The sequence below is a fragment of the Poecilia reticulata genome, chromosome 13, assembly GCF_904066995.2.
Source record: "Poecilia reticulata chromosome 13, P_reticulata-male-v2, whole genome shotgun sequence".
Lineage (NCBI taxonomy): Eukaryota > Metazoa > Chordata > Actinopteri > Cyprinodontiformes > Poeciliidae > Poecilia > Poecilia reticulata.
In genome coordinates this window covers 15,600,549-15,626,905 of record NC_088842.1, presented here as the reverse complement: position 1 = coordinate 15,626,905, position 26,357 = coordinate 15,600,549, and the positions used below count along the sequence as shown (strand labels likewise).

Sequence of the window (26,357 nt, the reverse complement as noted above, 5' to 3'; positions counted from 1 at the left end):
TTTGTTGCTGGCATAGTGACTTCAAGGTGCTCAAGTCATGTTGGGGGTGAAAAAAACAATCCGAAATCATCAACCTTCTTCCTCTATGCTTGACGGTCTTATAACAATTTGCGACGCTGTGCCTCATATTCAAACAGCAATTTATTTTGACATGTTTCAAGAAGTCTAAAGGCTTGTAAGATTTGACGTCATACATGAAATTATGCTCTTCAGGGAAAGTTTTAAAGGGTCTTATATGATTTGCTTTATTTTGGCTGCATTTAATTTCTCTCATTCCCTGAACTGTACTATTAAAAGTGTATATATATATATATATATATAACAGTAACACAAATTAGGAAATAAATGTACTAAAAAATAGCTGCCTGAAAGACATCTTGAATACATGTTTTATTCATTCCACTCTGTTTAATTTAATTCAAATCAATGTTCACATTCATCAAAAAGCAACTCAAACCTGGACACAAAGTTACCTCTGTGGCTCATTCCTTCAGCGTTACTCAGCAAAACATTTAAGCCCCTCTGACCCACAATAAATTGCTTTGTAACACTGCAGTCCAACAAACAGCCATTCCTTCATAAAGACTCACACATGCTCACAACGGAGATCTGTAGGATGACTAACGAGGCTGGAAAAACAGCAGCACAAAGCTTCATCTGTCTCATCAAAATGAGCAACTGATACTGAAAATCATTCACTGGTGGAATCCTTTCATTCACTTATTTTTATATTTTAGAGTATTTTGAAGCCTGATCTATGCCGCATGTTGCGACTGAACATATCTGGAACATTTTTAAACTGTTGGTGCAAATTGTCGCAATAACTAAGTCATATCCACAGAAAGGCTCAGTTACTCATTTGGAAATTCTGTGAGAAAATGAGGGAAACTTCAAATGGAAATGGCTCCAAGTTGAAAGAGGCAGAATGATGATCAATTCAGCATTTATGGGAAACTCTATCAACACTAAGAGGCCATCTTTTTCTGTGCTTCATGTCAGTGAAAACTCGCCTTTTTCCTAATAGGTCAAATTAGTGAACTTACAAGTCATCTCTGCCAAAAGTAAGAGGTAATAAAAACTTAAAGTAGTCTGAAGTGAGTTCAAACATTTTTTTAAATAATTTCGAAAGGTGAGCACAGCTGTATATCAATAATTCAGAGCATCATAAAGTAACTGATGAGATAACTTTGGACTTTGTAAAAGATGGTAGATCAACATCAGCTTTATGAAATGGCTCCTCAAATCATCACTGAAGCAGAATTTCCCTGGACCTCAAATAATTTGGTTTCCGACTCTCCGCTCTAGGAGCTTGCTTTCTGAATGAAGGTTTGTAGTTTTTGACCTATCTGTCAGAACAAGGGCAGCTGCAGTCTGTGTCCTGGAAACATTTACTCTTGTGACATTTGAATAGTTATCCCAGCTAATTATGCCATTTTTTTTGTACAAGGATATTTTTTCCTTCCACTTCACTTTTTATTACTGTGTTTGGATGCAGCACTCAGTGAGTGGCCTGATTCTGTAGCAATTGTCATGTTTTTCCACTATTATTATTTTTTTTAACTTTTCAAATAAATTTTTACTTCTTGTATTTAAAACTTTGACTTCATTTGAATATTTAGTCGATATCGATCTCTGCGTCTGTTTGACAACCACAAGCTGTCATTATGCAGCAGACTGTGACCCGCCGCCCCTCGCCTCGGTAGCGCGCGCACAGTGACGCACCGTGAGCTCACTTGACTTTGTGCCAGCTCAGCGTTTTTGCCCTCTCTTTCTCTTACTCACACTCACACACACACACACACCGCAGAGAGACAGAGAAACGGAGGGGGGCGGGGGAATTCTCGCGTATACCGGCTTTGTGGTTTTCATCCCCTATCAAGCGTTTTACCAGCACCTGCCGGCTCGGCTCAGCCCCGTGGAGCCCATGACGATAATTATGCTCGTTTTCAGCTATTAACTTCAGCTACATTCATTCACCGAACCGGTAAGTTTGCTTGAAGTTCCATTTAAACGTGTAAGGAAGCAGCTAGAGGTCTGCTGAAGTGGGTAGTTAAGTTTTCTCTTGAGGGATGTCATTCCCCACAGAGCCTGCGCAATACCGGCATCACCGTTTTTACGCATGGTGGTGGTCTGACTTTTCTTAGGATTACACGGTTGGTCTGGAGTATAGCTTGTAGTAACGGTGATAGTAATTGTTAAAAGCTGATAGTTGCACTCCGACTCAGAGGCGACAAAATATTTTTTGAGGTCTTGGGGTATTGGAGTTGAAAGAGTGGGAGAGGAGGGGGGTCCACGATTGACCATTTGTGTGCACTTAACACAACTTAAGAGGTGACTCACTAATTACTTGCATATAGACTAGGAGAGAAGTTATATTGATTTACTTTATATTTTTTCTTGCCTAAAAATTTAAAGATAAGAAATCTTCCTCATTATAAACTTGTTTGTTGAGTCATTAGAGGAAAAAAAGAAAACATCTTTTCAACTGTCTTCTGGTTCATAGGAAGCAATGGTCAAATATATTTCCATGGCTGAAATCGCTAAAGTCACACATTTTCATAACACAGGATGTCGAGGTCTGGCGTTGCAGACCCCTGAGTGACATGAAAGATCTCAGTCCTACCACAGTGGAAAATAATCAGTTGTGACAAAAATTAGCATTCAAAACTCTAAAATGTTCAAGTTAGATGTAATTTTTGCTCTTTTTCTGACTAGCATTGTTACTCTGATCCGCTCAGAGCCAAAATACTTTATATTAGGGATTCATGCAGTGGTTATATGGGTCTCTCTTTTCTCCTCATAGGGTTTCCTATCTTGGAAATTCAAGTTTTTCCACAGGCCAGGAGTGGGACCTTGAGCAGCTTAAAGGTCCACTTGTACTCCAGGTCAGCCATGCTTGCTTTGTAATGTAATAACTGTATCTTAAAGCTCTCCCCATGAAGTGATCTCCAATGAGAGGGAGAGTATCTCATGGTGCATCGATATGGGTAGTCTATGTAATGACCTCACTCGCCATGTGATCCTCCTCCTCCTCCTCCTCCTCCTCCTCACTTTTTAATAAGGTTTGTGGTCCAAACTTTGGCTCAGACTGTATTGTTGGGTATCGTTGGCTTGGGTGCATCTAATCAGTTTAGTGAGGCCAGCTGTAACAAATTAAGGAATTGTTGTAAGTATAAAATACAAAAAGAAAATGTTTTTTGGGGGATGGGAGTTTCAATACATTTTTACTCTTGTATTTTGTAATTTACTGTCTCATCATTTGCAATTTCATACTACAGTGGTTTTGACAGGATGCACTACTGACCCCAATGAGCATGCTCGCACTCATTAATCCGCCCCAGATGAGACTGTCATCTTTAGCAGTGGGCATCCATTGTCTGAGTTTAAATTCCAACATGCTGGTGTCAGTACGAGGCTTTTGACCTCTCCGTTTCTCTCACACATCTGGAGGCACACACACACAATCTGCACACATCCATCAGCAGGGGATAGTGATATATTAGCTTTCCAATAAAATAATCAAGGATTTGTAAGTTTTAACTAAGCCAAAATAGTCTGAGACCTTGCGCACAAATCAGCCAGGTCTTTATTAAAAACAAAGATCTATGGCACATCATTTAAAAGAATACTATCGTACACACAGGATTGGTTTCAGAAAAAGTTTTTGAACCCACACAACATGACAAATGCAAAGGGAGCGAAGCTAAAATCTATGTCGATGACAAACGATAGAGGGAAACGTCGCCTTAATTACTGCAAATGAGTCCCAAATTCTTCTATCCATTTCTTGCATCATTCTTCCATCAATTGTTAACAAGATACTTGAACTCCACTTGGGGAAAAACCTGGCCTCTGAGGTCAATCAGAGCCGTCTCGTCTTTTTTCTGGTCTCAGACTCAGAGGAGCTGACTCAGGGAAGTGCGGATTAATTTCAAGAAAGAACTTCATGTTTATTTTGGTGTGTTCAGTTGAGGTGCAACGTGAGTTTTAATTTGGAAGCATACACTCTTGAGCAGTTTCCTCACGAAAGGAAGTGGAAAAATTGAAGACAGGAGGATGAAAATTGCACGAGTAATGCGAAATGAAAGAAAAGTATCAGCATCACATGATAAACAGTACACTCTAAAATATCTCCGCTACTCCAGGTGCTGCCCTCTATTTGAGCTTTAAAGAAATTAGTGCAGATCCATAACTGAACACAAACAGGGTTATTTATTGAATAGACTTTGTTTTATTTCCGATACCCTCTCCGATACGCCTGGAGGCGTTCATAAAGTTAGGTGGGCATGTGTGCACTGCCGCATCTCTGTCTGAGCGCTTGCGAGGGCATGTAGGAGTCAAAGATGTGAGCTAAGCTCTAATTAAACCATCAATCCTGTCATCTGTCTGCGCATTCTTTGAGCCAGTGTGGTTGGGAGTTCTGCCCAGCGTCCTTCCATGCCCGTGGCTCCACTAGAGAGCCAATATCAGCCGGGGGATTCTGTGCCAAAAGAAATTCCCTCTATATTACCAGTCAACAGATCCCGATCCAAGCTTGCTCGGTCAGCATCCACACATGGTTAAAGGGCTGGATAATTACAGGGGGCAACCTGAACAGACGCAGCTCTGAGCGTGCAGACAAACTCACCTCCTGATATCCTCTCTCGCTCACAGCACACATGCTGGGCACACACAGGCTAAATTAGAACGCTGACAAACACGATCTGTTGCGCATTTTCCTTTCGTTGCATTCTTCTAAAAGAACCACCTTTTTTTTGTTTTTGTTGGGCATGGGATATTCTTTTGCAGTAGGTGGGGAAAATAAAAGTCATTCTGCTGAGGGTTTCCGTCTTACTCTGTTGAAAATCAAGCTGTGAAAAGTGAGTCACTTCCAGGATGTGTCTGCTCCTGGAAGTGACACAGGATGGGTAGCTGAAGTTTACCCAATGCTGAGTCTGATGTGGGTTGTTATATTTTACCGCTAGTTATCTTAGAAAAAAACGCAACGGCAGCTACATACAAAGGAGGCATAAGCATAACTTTAAGGGTGTACATTTGCAGTAGGGTTAAGGCCATTATAAAAGTTAAATGTTTGGCTGATTTATTTTTTCTAAAATCACATCTGATGTGCTTAGGGGAGACTGCTGTCCTTTTGGAACATCTATTCATGTCTATCTAGTGATTATTTAGGGGTGTAGTCAAAGAATATGCAGGTAGTAGATCTTATTATTGTACCACCACCTGCAAAATAGGCCCTCAGCATAATGCTGCCACCACTATGTTCTTTTTAGGTTTGAAAACCTTACTTTGAGTGCTCCAAGCGTACTTCTAGTCATTGCATCCACATAGGTCAATCTTTGTTTCACTTAACAGTGAATTTCTCCAAAAGGCATTTAGCTCATTCACATGGGCCGCCACCGTTTTCAGTCCAATATCAAGTTGTTGGGCTGTGAAACAAGATTTTCCTTCTTAGTCCTTCTAATTCATGGTTGTCCAACAGAAAGTGCCTGGTTTCTCTGCAACTTCCTCTAAATATTAGTGGCAGTGTATTTATAAGCATTTACATGTGTGTGAATTAGAGAAAATCCACTGTAAATTAATATTTGTGTGCCAAATTTTTACTTTAAAAAAATATTTTGGTTGCTTTCATTTAATCATATAAGAGTTCAAATGCACCAAGCAGAACCAATGCGGCGTTATTGTTCACGACCAAATTATATTACACAAGAGCACTTTACAACTCAGAGAAGCTGAAAAAAATAGCACATTTTCCGATTAAGGACAAACAACTGTCAACAAGGAGTTTTGTTTATTATTATTATTATTATTATTATTATTATTATTATTATTATTATTATTATTATTATTATTATCTCTTTTCAAGATCTGCAGAAGTCACAAAAACCCAAAGTAAAGTCACCAAGTGAAACTTTAGAGTGTTGGGTCAGCAGTTTTCTAAAAGTAAATAAACCCTGACCTGTTGTTTAGTCTTTCAAACAAAATAGCTGATTTGCATGTTGGCAGAAAATGACCCCTATACGAATTATACATTATTTCTGTTTTCATAGCAGTTTATTTTTCTGGACTGCCATTAACACAGTTCGTTTTAATATAGCACCTCTAAAAACCTTTGCACTCTGAAAGCAGATCTTGCTTGACCTAATAACCTCCGCTCTCTGTCTGACCCATCTTCTTTGTCACACTCTACTGTATCCTTCACACTCTACTGTATCCTATTAACTCACACAGTTATTAAAAAAATTAAAATAAAAAAAAGCTAAAGAAGCAGGGTCTGGTTAAAGACAAGTAGTTCTGGGTATAACCACAATCTACCAGTCGGACCTGCTGGTGACCTGCTGCTGGCTTTTTAGCTGCCAGAGGAAATCATATAGCACATGCAAATCAAGTTCTTTATAACAAGGCAGAAGTGAGTGGGAGAGCCAGGATTTTCAGTGTGTGTGTGTGTGTGTTTGTCATGTTTTGATGAGTATGCAATCCCTCATATTTAAGTGCTCCAGATAGCCTGCAGAGTATTTTCAATGTGGTAAATCGGTGCAGGAAACTGAACCTCTCATTTCTGTTAGCTAAAGTTATTGAGTCAAATTCAAAGCAAACCGTTTTTAGACCTTTAAAGATATGTTGGTGTACATGTGCTTGTCTGTGGTTAGTTTTTTTGTTTTTTTGTTTTTTGTTTTGCTCATTGGGGGCAAATAACAGGGCTGTAAAATTACTTTGTTTCACCTCTGTCAATATTATTTAATTCAGATAATGACTCATTTGCTTTTCACAGACGGTACTTATTAAGGCACTGTGGATAAGGTTTAAATTGTGATGGTTTGGTGGTGTTTTGCAGTGGTTGGTACCTACAAAATGGTTCAATTAAATACAAAAGAGCCATGCGGCAGGCTCAGGAGGAAGAGTGTTTTTCTGTGAAACAATTTTCAGGCCTAAGTGGATGACTGGCTCATCAGCTGCTTCAAGTTTCCAAACAGTTATCATGGATTTGGAGAATTACTGCTCTGATTCCAGCTTTTCTCCTGCCACATGTCAATGTGACTAGAATAACACCGTATAAATCTACTCCATCTACCATTTAAGTTCACTAAATTATCCTAATGTAAATGTTAGGATAATTTAGAGAAAAGACTAGCATTTGGAAAACAGTTTGGTAGTGATATCCTACTTTCTTTCTGTAGATCTTGTTCCTATTTTGTCTCATTGTTTCTGTTTCAACCACAGATCTGTTTTCACTCTTTGCAAACGTAAAGATTTAGAGATGGATGACTAATGGAGATGACATGGTAAAAGTCCTGTTTTCCTCACCTGAGGTCAACTTCTTAAAAAGATTTCTCCCATGACTAAAACAATCATTAACTGGATCCTTCATATTTGTTTCACAAACTGAAATAACAAGCTTAAAGGGCTATTTTCACACGTTTGTACATGTAGGATAGTGAAAATAGGATTTGTTTTGTGTGAATATGTCCTGACATAACGTAATTGTAGACTGTTGAAGTCAACAAAAGCAGAGCTGATTTACATCATCATTGTTTAGATATAATATATATTTTTTATAAAAAATTTTTATTATTATTTTACATATTTCTCACACGCTGCAAATCGTTATGGAATATCTTGTTTCAAAATCAGCTTTTTTATAGATCGCTTTTGATTTATTTTAATCCCCTTAAAGAGCCATTTTATTTATTTATTTATTTATTTATTTATTTATTTATTTATTCATTTATTTATTTTTGTGACGTCAGCATATTTTTACACCTTTTCAAAATGAAATGTAAATCTGGACATCCACACTGCACAGTTCATCATGTGCTATAATAGCATGAATGCAATTATAATAACCAAAAATGCCATAATTATTGTACATTTCAAGACTGATACAAAGCAGTTTCTGACCTTACATTGATGATATTAATGTAGCGCTAAACGCCAATAAAATGTAGAATCTCCTTTGTAATGCTGAAAAGTCAGGGATCTTTTTTGGTCTTGGTTGTTTTGTTTGCATGCCATTCAAATTGGAGGAACAAATACTCATGCATATCTGATTCTGAAATATTATCTTCTACAGGTAAGGGAGCGTTCTACCCTTACCGTCTCTCCTCTACTCTCTCTGATCAAATCAACTTCTTTTGTTACAGCTGATAATGCAAAGCGACGTACACCAGCAACAGTAGAGAGGGCCTGTTTATCACTTCATACTGGTTCACAGTTGCAGTGGAAATCATGACTAATGTCACACAGGCCTAGGGACAGAGAGGAAGAGTGACAGAGAAATGCAAGGACTAATGACACCTGCCCATTTATCAGACTTGCTTCCCATAATGAGACATTGTCTAAACACCAACGTACAAAGTGTTGGCGTAAATCAGCCTTTCTTTTGCCAGTAATGGGCACCTCCATGAAGCCAAACAGAGGGTATGGTTCTCCCGATCACGTCGTTGTCATACATGTGCGTATTATCTTCACGTCGACCAAATGTCTGATGAATGGCAGAGTATAATTACCTTAAACCTTTCTTTTGCCACCTCAGTTCTTTTCCATTGTATTTTCCCACCGTAGAGAATAATCTCATGCTCATGTGCATCACAAGGAGGTGTTCCCCAGGGCTATGACATTGTATGCGACTTGGTGGGTTTATTGGGCAGCCTCCACTGACGTCATTTGACGTACTTGCATCATCAGTACGAAGAAAATCTTTCTGTGGACATGAAAGGTTAGATAAAACTCAACATAGTGGCTCAGCTTTCTTGTCTTTGCTTTAAAGTTACAATTGAAGAGTTAGGAAAGCTTTCCTCTTTCTTATTTTAGCTAACTCTGATAGCTGTAAATGTTTGTGCATTTCTTTATAAAGGACGGTGTAAACCTGTTTACGTAATTTTTTCCGTAAATCTGTGTGAAGGCCCTTCACACAAACCCTTATGTGGTATAAGGGTTTGAAACTGACCTACAACCTTCATAATGCTAAGATGACATTAAATTCCTGAAGAAATTTAACTGGGGCCTGCCCAACATGTGCATTTTTCTTTGGACCCAGTATTCTGACTTTTAACCAGTAACATGTCCACCCAGTTGAGATGGTCTACCACCAGAATGCAATGATTAAAGCTCATCCTAGTCCATTGCCATAGAGTTATGGCTGATCTGGTTCACCACTACAGTGCAATGGTCAAACCTCATTCACAGAGAAATTTAGTCTGAGACTAATGACTATAAGCTTCGCACATGAAGTTCTCACTCATGGTGCGAAATAAAAAAATTATAATTCTTGTAGAAATGTTCAACCTTCATACTAAGGATTTTAATTCACACTCTAAAATTCTGTGAAATAATACATTTATGTAAGCAAAATATGAATAGTCACAGGAAATATGTATTTTTCCCACAATGCATTGCGAGACCTCTCTGCGCCTGTTTGTGGGGAGAAACAGGGCAAGCAGAGCTTCATTATACCACTCACTGGCTCTTCAATGTTGGTATGTTTTGTGGAATATACCAACACTGAAGAACTCAATGATCACCATTGGACTCGACTTTCTGTAAGTGTTTGACTTGTGAAAAGCCAAGAAAGCATAAAAAGTGACTTGTCTTTGCTGCCATTATGCATGACCTTCTGAGAACGGTGAACACCCTGGACAAGTTCCCGGTGTCTCACAATCTAAATCTCTGCAACTTTTCACTTCTTAGGTTGCTCCTTTTACAAATGCATGTTGAATAGTATATGTTTTTCATTAAATTTAGAAAAAGCTTAAAATTGGTCTTTTTGAGTTTAATTTTTATGTGTGTGTGTTCTCACAAAAACCTGGTGTTACAGCATGTATAAACTTTCAAAATTCACAGATTAAAAAAAAAAAATGTTTTCTACAAATAAAGCTTACTTACGGACTTTTATTTTCATTAAAACACAATTTATCGAATCAGACCTATTCATTGCAATGATTGTAATGCGTGTTTAAATATCCAGAAGACAGTCTCACCGGACATAACTAAGACAAATGCAACAACGCTTCATGACATGAACTGTGATTGTCAAATGTCCTTGCAAGGTATCAACAATCTAGTTGGCATCTGCTGTTATATAATTGGAAAGTCAGAGAAGTTGTTGTTGTTGGGGCTTTTATTTGTAACTAAGCTGTTTCATCAATCTAAGCTCTACAGTGTGTTCACTCTAGACTGTTTGCCAAACAGATGCTGTTAGATGTCACCTAAAAAAAAAAAAAAAAAAAACCTTCTGGGGTGCCTGGTGTCCAGCCGGAGTCTCCTCGTCTGCCCAACAAAGACAGCTCAGTGCCGACTTTGAAAGCCGACAGGGTGTTAGCCTGACCCATGATCTTCCCCCGCTGCTCCGTCATCTCACATTCAAAGGCCTGGAAGTTCCACTCATTCTTGTGTTTCCTGTTTTGTGGTCCCGTCCCTCCTTCACAGCTTCATCCAGGAGGATTTCTCAGCTCAGCTGCGACATGACATCAAGAAGCCAGAAAAACCTCCCAAACACGTTTTGCCTGTCCTTGCCTCCAAAGCCACCACAGAAGGGAATAATGTCCCTGTTTTTGTCAACCTGTTGACCATTGCTTCTTTATTAGTGCTATATTTAGCCCTCCTGAACAAAACAGAAAATTCGACATGTCATCTGACGTCGCGGCGGCTTGTTATTGGGATGCGTCAAACGGCAGAGCAGAAGGTGTCAGGTAATTACTGTTTTAACGGCATTTAGGGAAATTCACCACGAGTCGCTCTTCCTCCTCGAATGTGTTTTCTGGAATTTCACTTGTGTTTTGCTGTTTCCGTCCCATCACATAAAATGACGACAGCACTGAGGGTGCTGTATTCCATAGGCATTTTTGTTGTGTTTGCTGAGATATTCTGAGAGGTGCTAATATCCTGGTTGTATGCCACTTTTCCACCGCCTCCCACTTTGCATCTGTAGCTTTTGTCTGCTCTCTATTTCTCGTTCCTCTGTCTGTACCCCCCCAACCACATGCACCCTCCAAACCGAAGCACATGGCAAACCCTGGTGTAACTGTCATCAAAGGCAGGCTTTGAAAAGGGAAACACAAAAATTGCAATTATACAGGACTGACAGCAGAGTCAGGCCAGCAAGGACGGAGAAGGCACGTGGAAGACGAGTGAATGAGTTCAAAGATGTCAGGCAACGCTATAAGAGGCAGACAAAGACCTCAGACCTCTTTGATTATGTAAGGTGTGTGCTGAAAGTCTGTTTTAGTCATGCTTCTAGGCACGTTTTACCTGCAACAGTAACAATTTATCTTATTTGGAGTGTCTTAGGTTTTGTTAGAGACCATTGGGAAACAGTTAGCATCACAAACCACCAGGATCCATGCCATATTGAGTCCAATACATGGTTAGGGTATAAAACAATATCAAAGTAGAGTATTTATCAAAGATACAGCCAAATCACCGATTTGTTATGCTTGCCACAAAAAGAGAGAAAGAAGGAAAGGAAGTTCATACGCACTTCTTTTTGTTTCTGGTTCAATACCTTAAGTTAATGCAAAGAAAAGGCATATTTCCATCCAAACGGTGATTTAAACCCCAACCAAAGCCAATCAATTTTTAAGCTAGAGATTTCCTTACACTGGACCTGAACTACTTGTCCAAACTAGACTGGGTTCTCCAAGGCAAATGTTGGAGACTTGACCACTGTCATAAGTTCAGTTCTTTGAGAAGTGTAAAGGCGCAAGTAGCTTACTATGTAATATGTGGCTACCCAGAAGGAGACCTTGTATGCTGGTTTTGATGGAAGCGCCCATACCGACTGACAGAGGAGGTAAATCATAGTTATAGTGTTTGGGTTTTTTTCCCAGAAAATATTAGATAACATAATTCTTACAAGATTCTAACAGGAACCAATGTTTCATTTGAAGAACGCAAGAAAAGTAGTTACTTCATATATGACTTAATTTACTGACAGATGTTGTAGCAGCTCCCATCAAGCTTCACAGAAGCTTACTTCCTAAAGCGTGATAATGTTTTACATATTAAAAATGTTACTTTTGAGAGGCGAAGTTTGGAAAATTAAAGAACAATGGCTTTACGAAGGCCAAGGCATTCAAGGACACGAGAGCGCTCACGTGTCTGTGAGTGCCACTGAAGTCTGCATGTGACAGTCCTTTTGTAGTGGGTTAGTTGGGAAAACCTCAGGCAAACTGGTTTGTAAAAGCATCACATTTACAGACACTGGAGGCTTTGATTGCCTCCAGAGTTGCAGTGGTTGAATAAACATTTTTTGGGGCACTTCTGTATATTTTTTAAATATAGATACTCTCTACCTGCAGGTGTTTTTATTTTTATTGTTTTACAGAATCCACCTTCTGTCACTGTTCTGAGTGATTAGCAAGTCTTGTATCCCACCACTGTACTCAGTCACTCAGCTGCAGATGAAGTACTGCTGCCTCAGTGCTCTGCTGGAGGTCAAGCGAGGTTCTTCGGAGAAAGCCAGCATTCCTGTAGCCATGTCCAATTTGTTACTTGACACTTTCCAAAAACGGAGGCATTTAATTGTGGGTCCCGTTTTCGTTTTGCTCTCTCTATCATTGCCGTTTTATTGATCCGTTTTTCAAAATTTTCAGCTGTATGCGATGTTGCATGCCTGGAGTTGTGTGTAAGTGGATGCTGATGTCTGTGCGCATGTCTGACTTGTAATTAGCTTTGTGCTCTGGTCTGTATGGCATTTTAACAAATGCTTCTATATTTATTTATATGGACATGCTATCAGACTGATGTTTTAGCAGAGTAACTTCGTCCACCTCTTTTGCTTTCCGTCCTTTTGGATTGGGGCTATGTTTTTTTTAAGCTTTTGTGGTTTCTTTGTTCCCCCTTTATCTTTTTTCAGTTCTTGCAATTCTGAAAATTATGTCTCAGAAGCTTTTTATTGGCATAAGGATTTTGTCTCCCAGACTGAACTCATAAATGCGTTATAATTTTTATTTTGCAGTTTGTGTAAGACACGACTTGCCGTTGGCAGGCTCCATACCATTCGGATGTTTGAGTGGTCTTTGTGTGTATTTCCCCTTTATGAACAAGCCATGTGGAAATCAATTGTGTAGACGCTACATACATATAATACTGTGCAAAGGTTTTAAACCACTCCTTATTTCTTTATTCTTTGCTTCAAAGAGGCTATACTTTCTTGTAATCTTTATAAAGTGGTTCTGATTGATAAATCCCTAACGTCTGTCCGTAAAATAAGAGGAAAGCGGACAAGTGGAAAAACATTACTTAAAAGACCAGTTTTCAAGAAACAGGAAGACGTTCTGACACAGGTAGCTCTCACCTTCCCAAGAATAAAAGTAAAATAAAATAAAACATAGCCTCAAGGTAATTGGGGTACTATAACCTCTTCATCTCGTTAATGTGGAAATTGCACAATAACCGGAATCAGACGGTCCGGTCCTGTGTATGATGACCAAAACTTGGGGATCTCAGCGATCCATATTGAAAGGAGTCAGTTGAGGTAGTTCAGATAAGGATTTCTACTGGTTGCCTCTCTCTGGTTGTTTTCCATTTATGTCTAATTGAAAGGGAAGGAGAGCCCTAACTCTCTGGAGGAATTAAATTTCCCTTCTGGCCTGGGAACCCCTTGGGAACCTCCAGGATGAGCTGGAGATTTTCCCATGGGAGGAGGCGGTGTGAATTAATCTGTTATCCTCTTGAACCCAATCCTGGAGAAGTGGAAGGCAGTGGACGGACTGAAGTAATAAAACCCCTCTTGAAAAAAGTCAAATCCCAAATAGAGATGCCAAGATTAGAGTTTGCTGTCAAATTCCCATTCTCAAGTTTATGTGAAACTTGGACTTGTCAATATTCATATACCTCTGACCTCTAGACCTCTAGAAAACCTGGAGAACTTTTAAACATTGCAAAATAGTGGACTCAAGACTTCTGCCCAATACTGTGTCTTTAAATATAACGTATATAGATTTACCAGTCTGGCAATTTGACTTCTGTGTTAAAAACAATAAAAAGAAACCAGAATAAATAATTAAAAATATGTTGATTTTCTTGTTGCATAGCAGTGAAAACATGTTTTTCTACTGGCTCGATGGTTAAAAGCATCATTAAACAAGTATCACCCACACACATGCACAGTGTGCAGGTTGACTGTTTTAGCAGTGACAGACGGGGCATGTCCAGAGGGTGTGTGGGGTGTGTCTGTGGTCAGACTGACCGTATAAGACACAGCTAGGTACTCTAAAGATTTTCATTCAGCTGCACTGAAGAGTGCAGATCTCGGTTTTGACTCGTTTCTGTAACTTCATTTCAAGCTTCATTCATTTCATTTTATTTCCGGTTGAAGAAGAACTAGTCTGTCATTTTGAAGTTTTATGTTCAGTGTCTCTCAGAACATTATTTATCCAATTGTTTGAGTTAGGGAGAAAACTGCAGCATTTTTAAGTTTAGTATTGATTCAGCGTTATTAGCGAGTCAAGCATCCTTGCTGGGTTGCCTCAGCAACTGTGTGGGTCCACTGCAAGTCTGGGGTGAGTATGCAGCTCAGCTGGATCTTCCTGCTCTCCTTCCTCAGCATTATCTCTTTAGTTTGTTTGGTTTCAGTTCTGCTACTCTTAGCCCACTTTGTCATCGACAGTTTTTTAAGGAAAACTGCACATAGAAAAGCACATACCTAACATTTTTGTATATATCTGTTATTTTTGCAGGAACCGCTCATCATTTTTCAAACAATTTGTGCAAAAAAAAAAAAAAACAATCTTACAGCAAACAGAGACATCAGTTTTCTTTTTTTTTTTAAAGTAACATCTTAAACCATGAAGTACCTACAGTAGCTGTTTGGTGGCAGCTTCAGGTCCATCGTGATAATGCCAGGGTTTTGCAATTTCACAGCCCTGTAATTGTGGCTTTAAATGAGAGATCTGTGCAGAGGAATTTCTCTCTGCAAATCTTCATGGTTTATCTTGACATTTGGCCCAATTAATGATGTTTTAGTGCAGTAGGGATGACATTTAGCATGTTTTTTTAAATCACTATAACATTCTGGTATCAGCTAAAACATTTGGCCTGTTATGATATTTGTGCATGCTTATGCACACACACCCAGTAAAAACAAGTCATTATTAATTTTATGATTGGACTTGTCATGCAATTCAGTAGATTAAGAGGGAAAAGTGAAGAAAATGAGCCAGTTGATTTGCTGCATCATGGTAATTATACTAAATTTTTTACATTTGATTAGATATTTAATAAAATTTTTATTTCAAAGTGAAAAGGTGTGTTTTGTCAACCCCTATGATTGAGTCCCAGTACATGGTATTAAAATAGGGGGTCATATCTGGAAGTTTTTATCACATTTTAAAAGGTTGTGATATTAATCATAAAAGTTGCAATATGCATACTAAGCTTTAATCATCATTGGTTTGCTGATTAATTAATCTGTTAAAAATCTGTGAATCTCAAATGTCCACTCCTGAAGCTTGGAATCAGAAAACACTGCTTCCAGGGTCAGCTGATGTCACGTGTCGAGAAAGTCAGCATGTGTTAGCAAATGAAGGTGTTGTAGGATGAATCATTGGATGAACTGTATGTGTGAGCATCTGCAGCCCAAAAATAGCTGCAGAAAATCCCTGGTTCATTCACAGGAGTACACAAAAAGCTCCTGAATCATAGTAAATGTTATTTACAGCTCCAAGAGGTGCTGCTTACCGATCTGTGTCCAGAGTCTCTGGACTTTTGATCGCTAGCGAAAATGACTCAGCTGTTATGAACATGTGCTGTACTTGTATGCTAGTTTGCTCCAAAGGGATGGTTATATTAAAGGTGTCATGTCATATTTGGAGCTTTGAAAATGGTACATTTACATCCACCTTGTTTGCTCTGCTGCAGATCATATGCACATAGAAGAATACATTGAAGAAGATGAGGAACCACCATTGCTGCTCAACTCTCGTCCTTCTCGCGGTATAATACGTTACTTTTATATATTTGAATAAATGCAAATACGTTTGCACCTCCCCTCACTCTGACTTATGTATCTCCCAGGTGTTAGGCTGTGGTGGGACTGCAGCGGTGCAGCGTCGGTGGGGAGAAGGGTGTGTGTGTTTGCAATGCCCTGCAGGCCAGGAGCCATCCAAGGTGAGCAAATGAGCCAAAAGAATAAATGGTAAATTAATTTTCTCTTCCCAGTGTTGTTCAGTATGCTTCCTTCAATGCATCTCCCATTCCTTTTATAATCCAAATCAAATATAAATGTGATGAAATGTGCTTGTGCATGTTTTAATTCACAGAATATACAATAAAAAAGTAGTGGTTCATCCACTATAAATAAATGTTTAAAAATATATTGATTTTTTTAAGATACATTTTATTCAACCTTATATTAATATAAAGTCTGTAAAAGTCAAGGAATAAAGGCCAGCATGTAAACTTATTTTATTTTTTTTAGACTTATTTACAGTCTCTTTCACAAGTACTAACACCCCTTCATCCTTTAAACAGCTTGTGACTATTCCACCATTTCCTAAACTCATGATGTGTATGTAGCCTAAAATCAAGTATAGTGACCAGAGAACAGTTTTCCATATCCACTACAAGGCTTTTGACCAATGTTAAACTGGACATCTTAATGCATTCTTTGAACAACATGTTTCTTTTTGTAAATCTTTAGCTTGAAATAAGTTGAAGGTTGTGTTTGTGGAATAGGACAAAATGCACTGCAAAAAGCACTGCAGGTTTAAATAGATCAAGAGTTGCTGCCTTAAATTACTTTTAATCACTCCTATTTACTGCCAAAAACTGTGTAAGATTTTATCAGTAAAATCATAAAGAAAATATAAAACACAAACTCTCCTAGCTAAACTTGACATTGCACAGCACAAGAAAGAGGCTCTGTTGTGTCTTTTTTTTTTCAGTTTTATCTCCTCGTGTTTGAAGTCTTTTCTTTCTCTTCAGCCTTGCAGGCAGATCCAGAGTTCAGCTGAAGACGTGAAATGTCAGTTTTGCCCACCTGGGAGCTTTTCAGAGACGGTCGACTCTGAGCTCTGCCGTCCACACACATCCTGCGAGATCCTGGGCAGAAACGTTTCAGTGTCTGGCACTCTGACCTCAGACGCTGTCTGTGGCGACTGTCTGCCTGGGTGAGAACAGCCGCTTCTGTCTCGCTGCTGCTCCACATGCGCCCACAGTTTAAACTTGTCTCACTTTAATTTTGTTTCTTGTTTTGTTTTTGTTTTGTTTTCCTCATCCAGATTTCTCTCGCCTGACGGAGGACAAGTTTCCACTCAAAGCGGTTGCATAAAAAGTAAGATCTTGCACCCCTTCATTTGCTCCCTGGTGTTTATAGGCATCTATTCCTCTGATTCATTGTGCTATTCTTGTCTCTGTCCTCCAGCAGAAATGCGTGTCAGAAAGGTTCGCACTGTGGGAAAAGGTTCCTCCAGCGGGGCAGGAGGACCAGCCAACAGCACGGTGGTTCGAAGCGCCGAGGAAAAGACGGCAGAGTACGCTGTGTTTGCATTGGTGCCTGTCTTCTGCATAATGGGCCTGTTGGGCATCCTGATCTGCAACATCCTGAAGAAGAAGGGATACAACTGCACTGCTGAGAAGGAGGGGAGAGACGAAGAGACTGCCACACCTCAGAAAGAAGGTGAGAAAGACAAAAAAGTGCAACTTTGACCACGTAATGTTATTGAATCCTGTAATCACACGATTGGTGCTGTGATGTGATCTAAAGGCATCAGCGCTCAGAGGAAGCGAAGGCTTTTTTTTTTTTTTTTAAATGCCATACAAGAGTCAATTCAAGAGTCAACAGAGCAGAAAAGTTAAGATGGGAAAATCAAACGAGGTAGACAGAAATCAATAAAAGCTTTTAAAAGTTTAAAGTGAGAGAAGCTGAAAAAAAAGGATTAAGGGTGTGGGGGAGGGGCTCTAAAACAAATATTGATTCATCACGCCCACTCTCTGCACGTTGTACCGACTGCTTTTCAAAAAGAACAGCCACCTTGAGATTGTATTTCTAAGCATAATTCTTAGCCTTTGACCCACTTACACGCAAAAAGAGCTTTGAGAGTCGTTGATATAAGGCAGTAATTGACATTACAATTACAGTGCCGAGGTCATCCACACTGCTTTGCACGTAATGTGGTAAAAAGCACCCACTTCTCCTCCATTATTCTCCTTTTGGATCTGGCACTGTGGTTGTTGGGTTCTCATTCTTGCAAAACACATGGGATGGATTGTATTTTCCACAGGGAGTTGAAAGGACAAATGCTGAAGATTGTATTGAGAGATGGCATAATAAAAAGGTTTATCTTATGTAAAAAAAACAACAATAAAAAAAGTTTGGATAGCCTACAAACTGAAACCTGATTGTAATTCAGCATCCATGAAAAACAAAAACCGTATGAAAAAGGTAATATTCAGTAATTAATCACCTGGGTTGTTCATTAGTTAGTCCAAGGAAGAAATTAGAGGGCCTTTAAAATGTGACCCTTAATAGATTTAAAGCTGGCTAAGCTGGCTTCTTCTGCTTCTACACCTGATGGTGCAAAGCAGAGCCAAAGAAGTATTATGACCTAGCAGGAGTGTCAGCTGGGAGCTCAACAGATCCTGTTAAAAGGCTGTTTACGTCTGCACAACAGCTGTTGCTTTTAGGATTCTTAGTGACTGACATGGAGGAAGAGTGGGGTCTGCTTTCTAATGAATTCAATTAACAATTATTGCACAATTTGGGGGACATGCATGTAGAAATCATTGAACTTTCAGCCCCAAGATGGTCAGAGACTCAACAAGTATGTCGGGGAAAAAAAACAATAGAATTGAAAACTGTGCAAAACTTCATATTAAAACAGTTAAAATTAAATAAAAAGCACGTTTAGAACATAGTAATGAACATGTGTCCACGTTAGACTTTATATTAGTCTGTAGTGCTTTGCATCATTGATACTTATCTGTGTTTTTGTGTTCTGTGAAGTGACAGATCCAGTGGATAGCTTTTCTCGCTCGCTCTAAACTTTGACAGGACATTTCACAGAGTTGAATGTCAGCTTAATGTGATTAAAACCCAGTCGCGTGAGCACAGAGGATGCCATTTAATAGTGGCAAGTGCTTCAGGTATCAGCAACGTCTGGTTTTGTGTTTGTTTAGCTGTTGCCTAAAAAACTTAAATTGCTGCGAAGGAAACTGAACCTGAACCTCGCTCTCTCTGCAGCTCCCTCGTTTCTTCCATCTCCTCTCCATTTATCATAAGTTTCAGTCGTATCTGGTCAGGAACCCAACACCATCCATCCCTCTCTCCTTTCTCAGTCAGATCAATTATTTAATCAGCTCATTTACCTCATTGTTAATGTCTTCTGCTTCGTTGTCCTTGGCCAGGACTCTTTAGTTGCTTTCTGCTCTCTTTTCTAAGACTGTTAATATTTATAGTGAAAGAAAAGCTGCTAAGTTTAGTAATTTAATGTTTATAAGATACATTGAGAACTGGGAGCAATAACTTGCACATTCATTCTTTTGGGTCTTTTCAGGTCTTGATGCAGCTGCCTATGAATAGACTGAATTAATGTGCTATGCTAAGTGAGATAAAGGAGAGAAGGAGGGTGTTTATGCAGGGAGTCAGGTGAAGATGATGGAGAACGGGAAACTTGAGAAAGTGAGCTGTGGAAAAAATTAAGAGCACGAAACAGAAACCCTCATTAACAAAACCTGTCCCTGTTTCTTTGCCAGCACTGCTACATTGTGCTCTTGTTGTGACAGACTGTCAGTCTCATGATGTCTTTGCTCGACTAAAATTTGACAAACTTCTTACTTCTGCACTTTTCAGACCATCTCTGTCAGGGAGAACACCCCAGAGGCTGAATTACAGCAAGCCAATTGCCTTGCAGGACTAAAGCGGACCTGCTGGCTGCTCTGACAAGCAGGACTTATAAATTTCATGTGCAGAGTAGCATTAATGGAAGTAATATCTCTAAATCTGTGTTCAGGCAGAGTAATGACTCATTAAAAACTCTAGTTCTCCAGTTCTCAGTCAGACGCTGCGGTTGAATTTGATCAAAGATTCACGGTGTTAACAGCAGATAAAGAGTGCCACTCGGTGAAAGTGATGCTGTTATTTTTCCATAGCAACAGTCACTGTAGAGACAGAGCTATTGTTACGCTCTGACAACAACCTAATGCTGCTGATGCAAGAGATAGAAATAAAACTACACACACACACACACACACACGCGTGCATACACTCAGAGACATTTCCAATCAATACAGTTGGAGTTCACACTTGGCTCAGTGTCGCTTGGCATTTCACACTACAGCGCACTGAACGCACCAACACACTGAGCTCTGTGTGCTCCAGCAGCGCTGAATGGAGGAGAACTGCTGAGTGAGTCTATTCTGTCGCCCCCCAGGCCCTCGCTGCCTTCTCTCACTGTCCTCATCTATTATGGGATGGGGGTTGCCATGGAGCCATTTATATTCTTTGCAGTTAATCTGTCCTTGTCTGTCCTCATCAGACACAGCAGCTCAATATGAGTGACTTTGTGAATTTTGGGAATCCTATTAAAAAAAAAAAAAAAAAAGTTTGCTTACTATTTACCCTCCTATATGGGAAAAACATTTCATCTGTGATGGAAAAAAAGGGTTATTTTTCAGATTAAAAACATATACTTTTGCTTACCAGATATTTATCACTTTAGCTGCTGGTTACAATGGTTGCAATCATCTGTGTGTGAAGTGGGTGAGCTGCCAGATCTGCAGCACCCTCCAGTGGTGGGTCAAGGTCAAAACAACTGTGAAAAAATGAGTAGTAACTGCGTTGATATTTTATGTTGCCAAGGATTTTACTTGACTGTCCAGTAACAATGGCTACTGTGATAAATGATCCTCTGCAGTACGCTGTGATTTACAGCTGAAACTAAGTATTTACATAATTATGCTGAATAAAAAAAATGCACGTTTTTTTCTGACGTCTCACTGTCAGAAGATTAATCAGACCAAACCTCTCTTGTTTTAGGATGGAATTACCAAAATTATTTATATTTGCTAAATACCAGAAAACCTAGGGGAAACACTTTGCAGCTTTGTTCGAACTCAAAAGTTTATCAACATTTGGTCAGTATCTAAAAATAATTGTCTTTTAAACTGCATGGTTAGATTCCAACCTAGCTGTTGCTTCACTATTTCTACATATAATCTTCTTTCCTCATGATGCATTTTATTTTATTTCCCCTTGTCTTTTAGGTCACAACTGCGCCATATCTGATGACCTAAATGAAGACACAATCAGTGTTCTGGTTCGCCTCATAACAGAGAAGAAAGGTATATAACACATCTGATTTGATCTGAGCCTGTGGTGCAATCTTATTAATCGAATAACAAACAAAAGAAAAAACTTTTCGCTCCCTGGTAGATTTCTTTAGTTTTTGCTACCTGTAAATTTCAGATCTGACAAATGTTAATATCAGACAAAAAAATAACCTTAACAAATGCAAAATATTAGTTTATTTAACTTGTCAGATAAAAAAAAAAATTAACCATATCAGCCTGCCCCTCTGTGAAAATGTGGTTACCCCTCCAGATCTAATGATTGGTTGTGCTATTCTTGTTGGTAACCACTTTCATGCTTCAAAACATGCAATTTCCATTTGAAAATAGCTTCTTATATTTTAATCAAGTTGCTGTGTATTTGTCTGATCATTTGAAATGCATGAGTGTTACACACAGACCAAAACCAAGAAATATTTAAGAGGCAAATAATTCTTCAAAGCACTCCGTACTTGTAACCCATATTATCTTTTGCTTTCTTAACATGATCTACTTTTACTTCAACCAGAGTGCGATAAGTTGTGCAACCAAAAACATTAAGAGGTAATGTTTCAATAAGCTGATATTGTCTCCGTGTTTCAGAAAATGCTGCTGCGCTGGAGGAACTGCTGCTGGAGTATGAGAGCAAACAGATGAGTAAAGGCTCATCAATTAAGTAAGTGTCATACACACACACACACACACACACCACATGCACTGTCACACATCGACAAATCCTTGCATGCTGTCACTAAGTTGTGCTCTTTGAGGTCAGATTTAACAAGAAGTCAACTTCACTCCTGTAATTTTCTCTCTAATTATATATACTAATGATATTTGTAATTCACAGTTTCCTTAAACTTTTTCAACAAAAACACATAGTTTCAAAAAATGTATTGACCCTTCAGACTGCTTTGGCTGCATTTTTCTGAGTGGGAGCAGTTTGACGCTTGGCGGTGACTCATTCCCACAGGTCTGCAGCGAAAGTCTCACACAGTCATAAAAACTGTCCAATTATAAAATTATGAGACTTCGGCAGTCATTTGGTCACTGAGCTCACTGGTGGTCACATAACTTATCAAAGTCTCAACTTTTACACGACCAAGGGTGGCTGCGGCTGGAACTTTGGTTGCTGCGGCTTTAAGAATCACTCAAGTAGTCAAAATTAAATTCAAAATGTCAGTTTACGCCGCTGTGCCTCTATTTCCTTGCATGAGATCTTGTTTATTTTTTAAACATATGTTAACATTTCAGCCTGGAATAATATTGAAAAGGTTCTTGTTCTAAAATCTGTTTGTAGTTAAGTACTGTTCAGTGGACTCTTTTGAGAGCAGAACCATTCCTTGGGTATAATTTTGCTGTGAGACCCCAAGCCTTTCTAGTTTATTGTTGAAATTCTGCATTTATTTTTAAATGTTACAGACGCATTCACAGACAGTAAGCTTAACAAGTCATGATTTAAAGCACCTTCAGACTGTCACTGCTGGCTTTTAATTTAAACACTAGTATAGATAGCAAGAACTCCTTAGTTTGTTCACAGAACATATTATGTTGTAGAGTTTAGTAAGCTGTAAAGTGCATTTAAACTAATCTGAGTTGCACCACACCTGTAAATAACAGAATAAATAGAAAGAAATTATCTTAAAAAAAACTGTTAGAAAACTGTAGTCTTTGAAAGTCATCTAACCAAATAAAGGACTTTATTTTACTCATCTTTGGATTTTGACCTGCCCTCCCACCCCAATTTGTTCAGCTCTGATTTTTATGTATTCCCTTTTAGTGTGAAAAAGTGTGTGTAAACCAATGGCTGGAGGTCTCTGTGGCTGGTGCCAGTGTGCTGTTTCTCAATGGGGCCACAGAAACACATAGCTACAGTTTCAGGAACATTCTGACACACACACACACACACACACACACACACACACACACACACACACGCACACGCACACACACACACACACACACACACACACACACACACACACACACACACACACACACACACACACACATTGTCCACACACAGTTCTGGAAAAACCTTTTAGGTAGATGCAGAGCCCGTGGAAGGGGCTTTGTGTATTGCTGCAACCCCTTGCTGCAATAACAGAAACAAACAATTGTCTGTCTCTATTTTGCTCTTTACCTTAATCAGCACCTTATAACAATAAAGAGACCTTCATTTCTTTGACATCAAAATTGCTCTATGGAGCTACTTCCTGAAACAATTAAACTTCATCTTTTATTCTTTGCCTCGTTGGTTTACACAAGCAGGTCTAAGACATCCAGCCTCTGTGCTGGAACAGAGACAGGGGGTACTTGGGGTACTTGAGGAGTGAGCGGAGTTGGCCCATCATAGGACATAAATTTGTACCTTTAGGATCACTACAAAACGAGGCCAATTTGTCAAATTTATAAATTAAAAATGCAATAGTTGACGATTGTAGTCATCTTGTGTGGGTTCGAATAAACTTTGTGACCGTTTTCCTTCCCTTTCTCACCAACAGGTTCCCAATGCTGTCTCCCTTGTCCACCTTCTGCTCCATCCCCAAGTCTTGCCCCCATCAGTCCCACCTCCACACCATCTCGGGTCTCTCCGGTCTCGCTCCCAAACACGGCTACCGTTGCTCCCGCTGCGCTCAGAGAAAGTGGCCTCCTATTCTCATTCCTCCCCTGGATTCTCTCAAAGACCCTCTGAAGCCCCCACAGGGCCTCATTCTGCCCTCCTTGGACACACCTGTTAACCAGCAGAAGAACCCTCTGCTGGGGGCGGGTCGCGTAGACACTCATCACCCCCAACCCCCTGTTGTGCCAAAGCCTGTTCAGAACAAAGTGGACAGCAGTGAAGGGAGGGAAAAGAAAGAAGGAGAGGTGTTGTCTGTTGGGAGGTGAGTCCGGCTAAATGCATTGCTGTTTTGGAGGGGGGCGGGGGGGTGTATCTGTTTCTGCTTTAAAGTCTTCTATAACTTCATGTCTGAACCCTGAAAGCTGGCCTGAACAGCATTTTGTTTAAACGCTTTGCCTTGCAGTTTCAGATAAAACTATTCTGGTTTCTTTTGGAGTATTTGCATTTGTCTTTCTGACACTAACTTTGGAAAACTTTCTGTTTTTGATTTAAAGATTTCAAGTGGCTCACATACCTGAGTACAAGCCTGTCACCACGGAAACAAAAACATCATCCCAGGAACAAAGAAACTCCCTGTTTGGTGGGAAACATTTTTCCTCCTGTTCGTCATCTGGCTTCAGGAGGTACGGTGATTAAAAACTCAAAAAGACACACCATGTGTCATCACTTTCTTCTGATTCTTGCTTCAATCTATGTCTCTGCTGTTTCTTTGTACTTGATTAAATGGTGAATGTGTGTTGAAGTGATTGTCAGTTCACTGAAATAACACAAGATAAGTCACGTGTATTAATTATGACAGAAAAAAATGTAAATGTTGGATAAAAAGACAAGCAACCATCTTCTCCAACTATCTGACTATGTCGGGTGACTTGGAGGCACCAAGATCATTTTTGTTTTTGTGAAATAATGGGAGTTTAATGCTTCTTCAAACTGAGAAGTCAGCTTTCTCAAGTTAAATAATTTGAGAAAGCACAGATTATGATGTTATGATGTTCTAAGTTATTGGGAACAATATCTTCGAAACATTGCACTCAAGACTGGCCACTTATTAACAGGCTCATAAATACTTTTATCTGTCCTGCAGATTAAAAACTTTTAGACAGAAGACAATGCTTCAGAATCTGTCCCAATCCAAAATATTGAGAAGACACAGCTGTAACAAGCCTTCAGTATTGTTGCATTATTAGCAAAGGAATTTAATGGCTGATTAACATTACCATTTCCTTTGTCTTATCAGATAAAAAGATGCAGAGATGCTGCATGATCGTGCTACCTCGTGAAAGAAGACCTCATTATCTGATGGCAGCTTAAACGCCAGGATGGAGATGCTCTTCAGAAAACATAACCTCCACCTGCTGGAAGAAGAAGGAATTGCTTCTCATCGCATGATAAGACGATCTCTTGACAGCTTGATCTTATGCTGCTCAAAGCTTAATGTCCAGTCAGCAACGGTGCTGGAAAGCTAATGAGTTTAACGCAGGAGGAGGGCTGGTTTAAACCAAACATCAATGAAACAAAAGATGCAAAATCACTAATTGTTACCGATCAAAATGTGGTGGTTCTGTTGCTTTGGATACAACTTTTGTGACCCGCTTCCCCCCCGTTAGCTTTGGAGGAAACCGGACAGCACAACACCGTCAAAAAAAAACCATAAATAATCTTTGCAACCAAGTGCCACACAGATTAGAGGTAAGAATGTGTTTGTTAACAACTGGTTCATACAAAAAAAGGGTTTGTTCTTCTCTTTGGCTTGCATAGAAATTACAGATGAATTAAGGATTTGATTTGTTCCTTAATCTGTTGAATGTATTAACAGAAACTTATTGTATGCACTGAAGTAAGTTTATCCGGTTGGAGGGTTTAAACCTGAGCTCTGATTTTTGCATCTTTAAAGGTCAATATTTGATAAATGCCTATAGCTATTGGAAATCTGTAACAATCTTCGGGGTAAACGTTTCTTATCGAGTTGTGCCATGCAATCATCTATGCTGATGCCAGATAAACAAAATCATTTCAGTCTTCCAGATTATAAACAAGGGTTCAGCATGTTTCAGAGCTCCTCTGGTAACCTGTGAAAGTATTTTAAAAAGTTCAAAAATGTTGCTGCCTGTGAGACAGATGTTTTCTTCATGCAATAACATCATAGACTTGCAAACTTCATATCAGATCACATTGAAGCAGCTTTTGTTGTATCAATTATTGATTTGAACCCTGATAAAAGACAAATTTTCTTTTCAACTCTTGTATAATCGAGAGTTCAAATTATCAATTCAACAATTTCCCGAAAGCAGAATTAAGAAGCTCTTGGTATGTTTTAGATTTTTTTAGATAGAGTCCAGGGTGGACCCAGGTTTAGTTGGAAAGGAGTTTTTTGTTGTTGTTGTTGTTGTTGTATATTTTCACTACATTTAAATGATATTGCAGCTCAAATCTTATTATAAGCAGCAAATATCATTTTGGACCACAGGTGAAA

At 39.2% G+C, this 26,357-nt stretch overlaps 1 protein-coding gene across 4 annotated transcripts; it reads left to right on the top strand.

Moving 5' to 3' along the window:
• The first annotated feature begins 1,764 nt into the window (after positions 1-1,764).
• Positions 1,765-26,357, top strand: relt (RELT TNF receptor). Of its 4 annotated transcripts, none has more exons than XM_008425536.3 (12): positions 1,765-1,984; positions 2,804-2,885; positions 15,856-15,930; positions 16,012-16,104; positions 16,921-17,105; positions 17,217-17,269; positions 17,360-17,614; positions 21,199-21,276; positions 21,865-21,937; positions 23,766-24,146; positions 24,379-24,507; positions 25,122-26,357. In XM_008425536.3, the coding sequence occupies exons 3-12, from the start codon at positions 15,889-15,891 to the stop codon at positions 25,123-25,125; spliced, it is 1,293 nt and encodes a 430-aa protein (XP_008423758.1). In that variant the 5' UTR covers positions 1,765-1,984; positions 2,804-2,885; positions 15,856-15,888; the 3' UTR covers positions 25,126-26,357. The 4 variants fall into 4 exon arrangements, with proteins under 4 accessions (XP_008423758.1, XP_008423759.1, XP_008423761.1 ...); XM_008425539.3 differs by having other exon boundaries at positions 1,766-1,984; positions 17,363-17,614; XM_008425537.3 differs by lacking the exon at positions 2,804-2,885.

Excerpts from the sequence above, each read along its gene's own strand:
- relt (XM_008425537.3), top strand. The coding sequence starts at position 15,889 with ATGAGGAACCACCATTGCTGCTCAACTCTCGTCCTTCTCGCG. Across the intron at positions 17,106-17,216 it reads TGTGGCGACTGTCTGCCTGG|ATTTCTCTCGCCTGACGGAG; the intron begins GTGAGAACAGCC and ends TTCCTCATCCAG. Across the intron at positions 21,277-21,864 it reads CCTCATAACAGAGAAGAAAG|AAAATGCTGCTGCGCTGGAG; the intron begins GTATATAACACA and ends TCCGTGTTTCAG.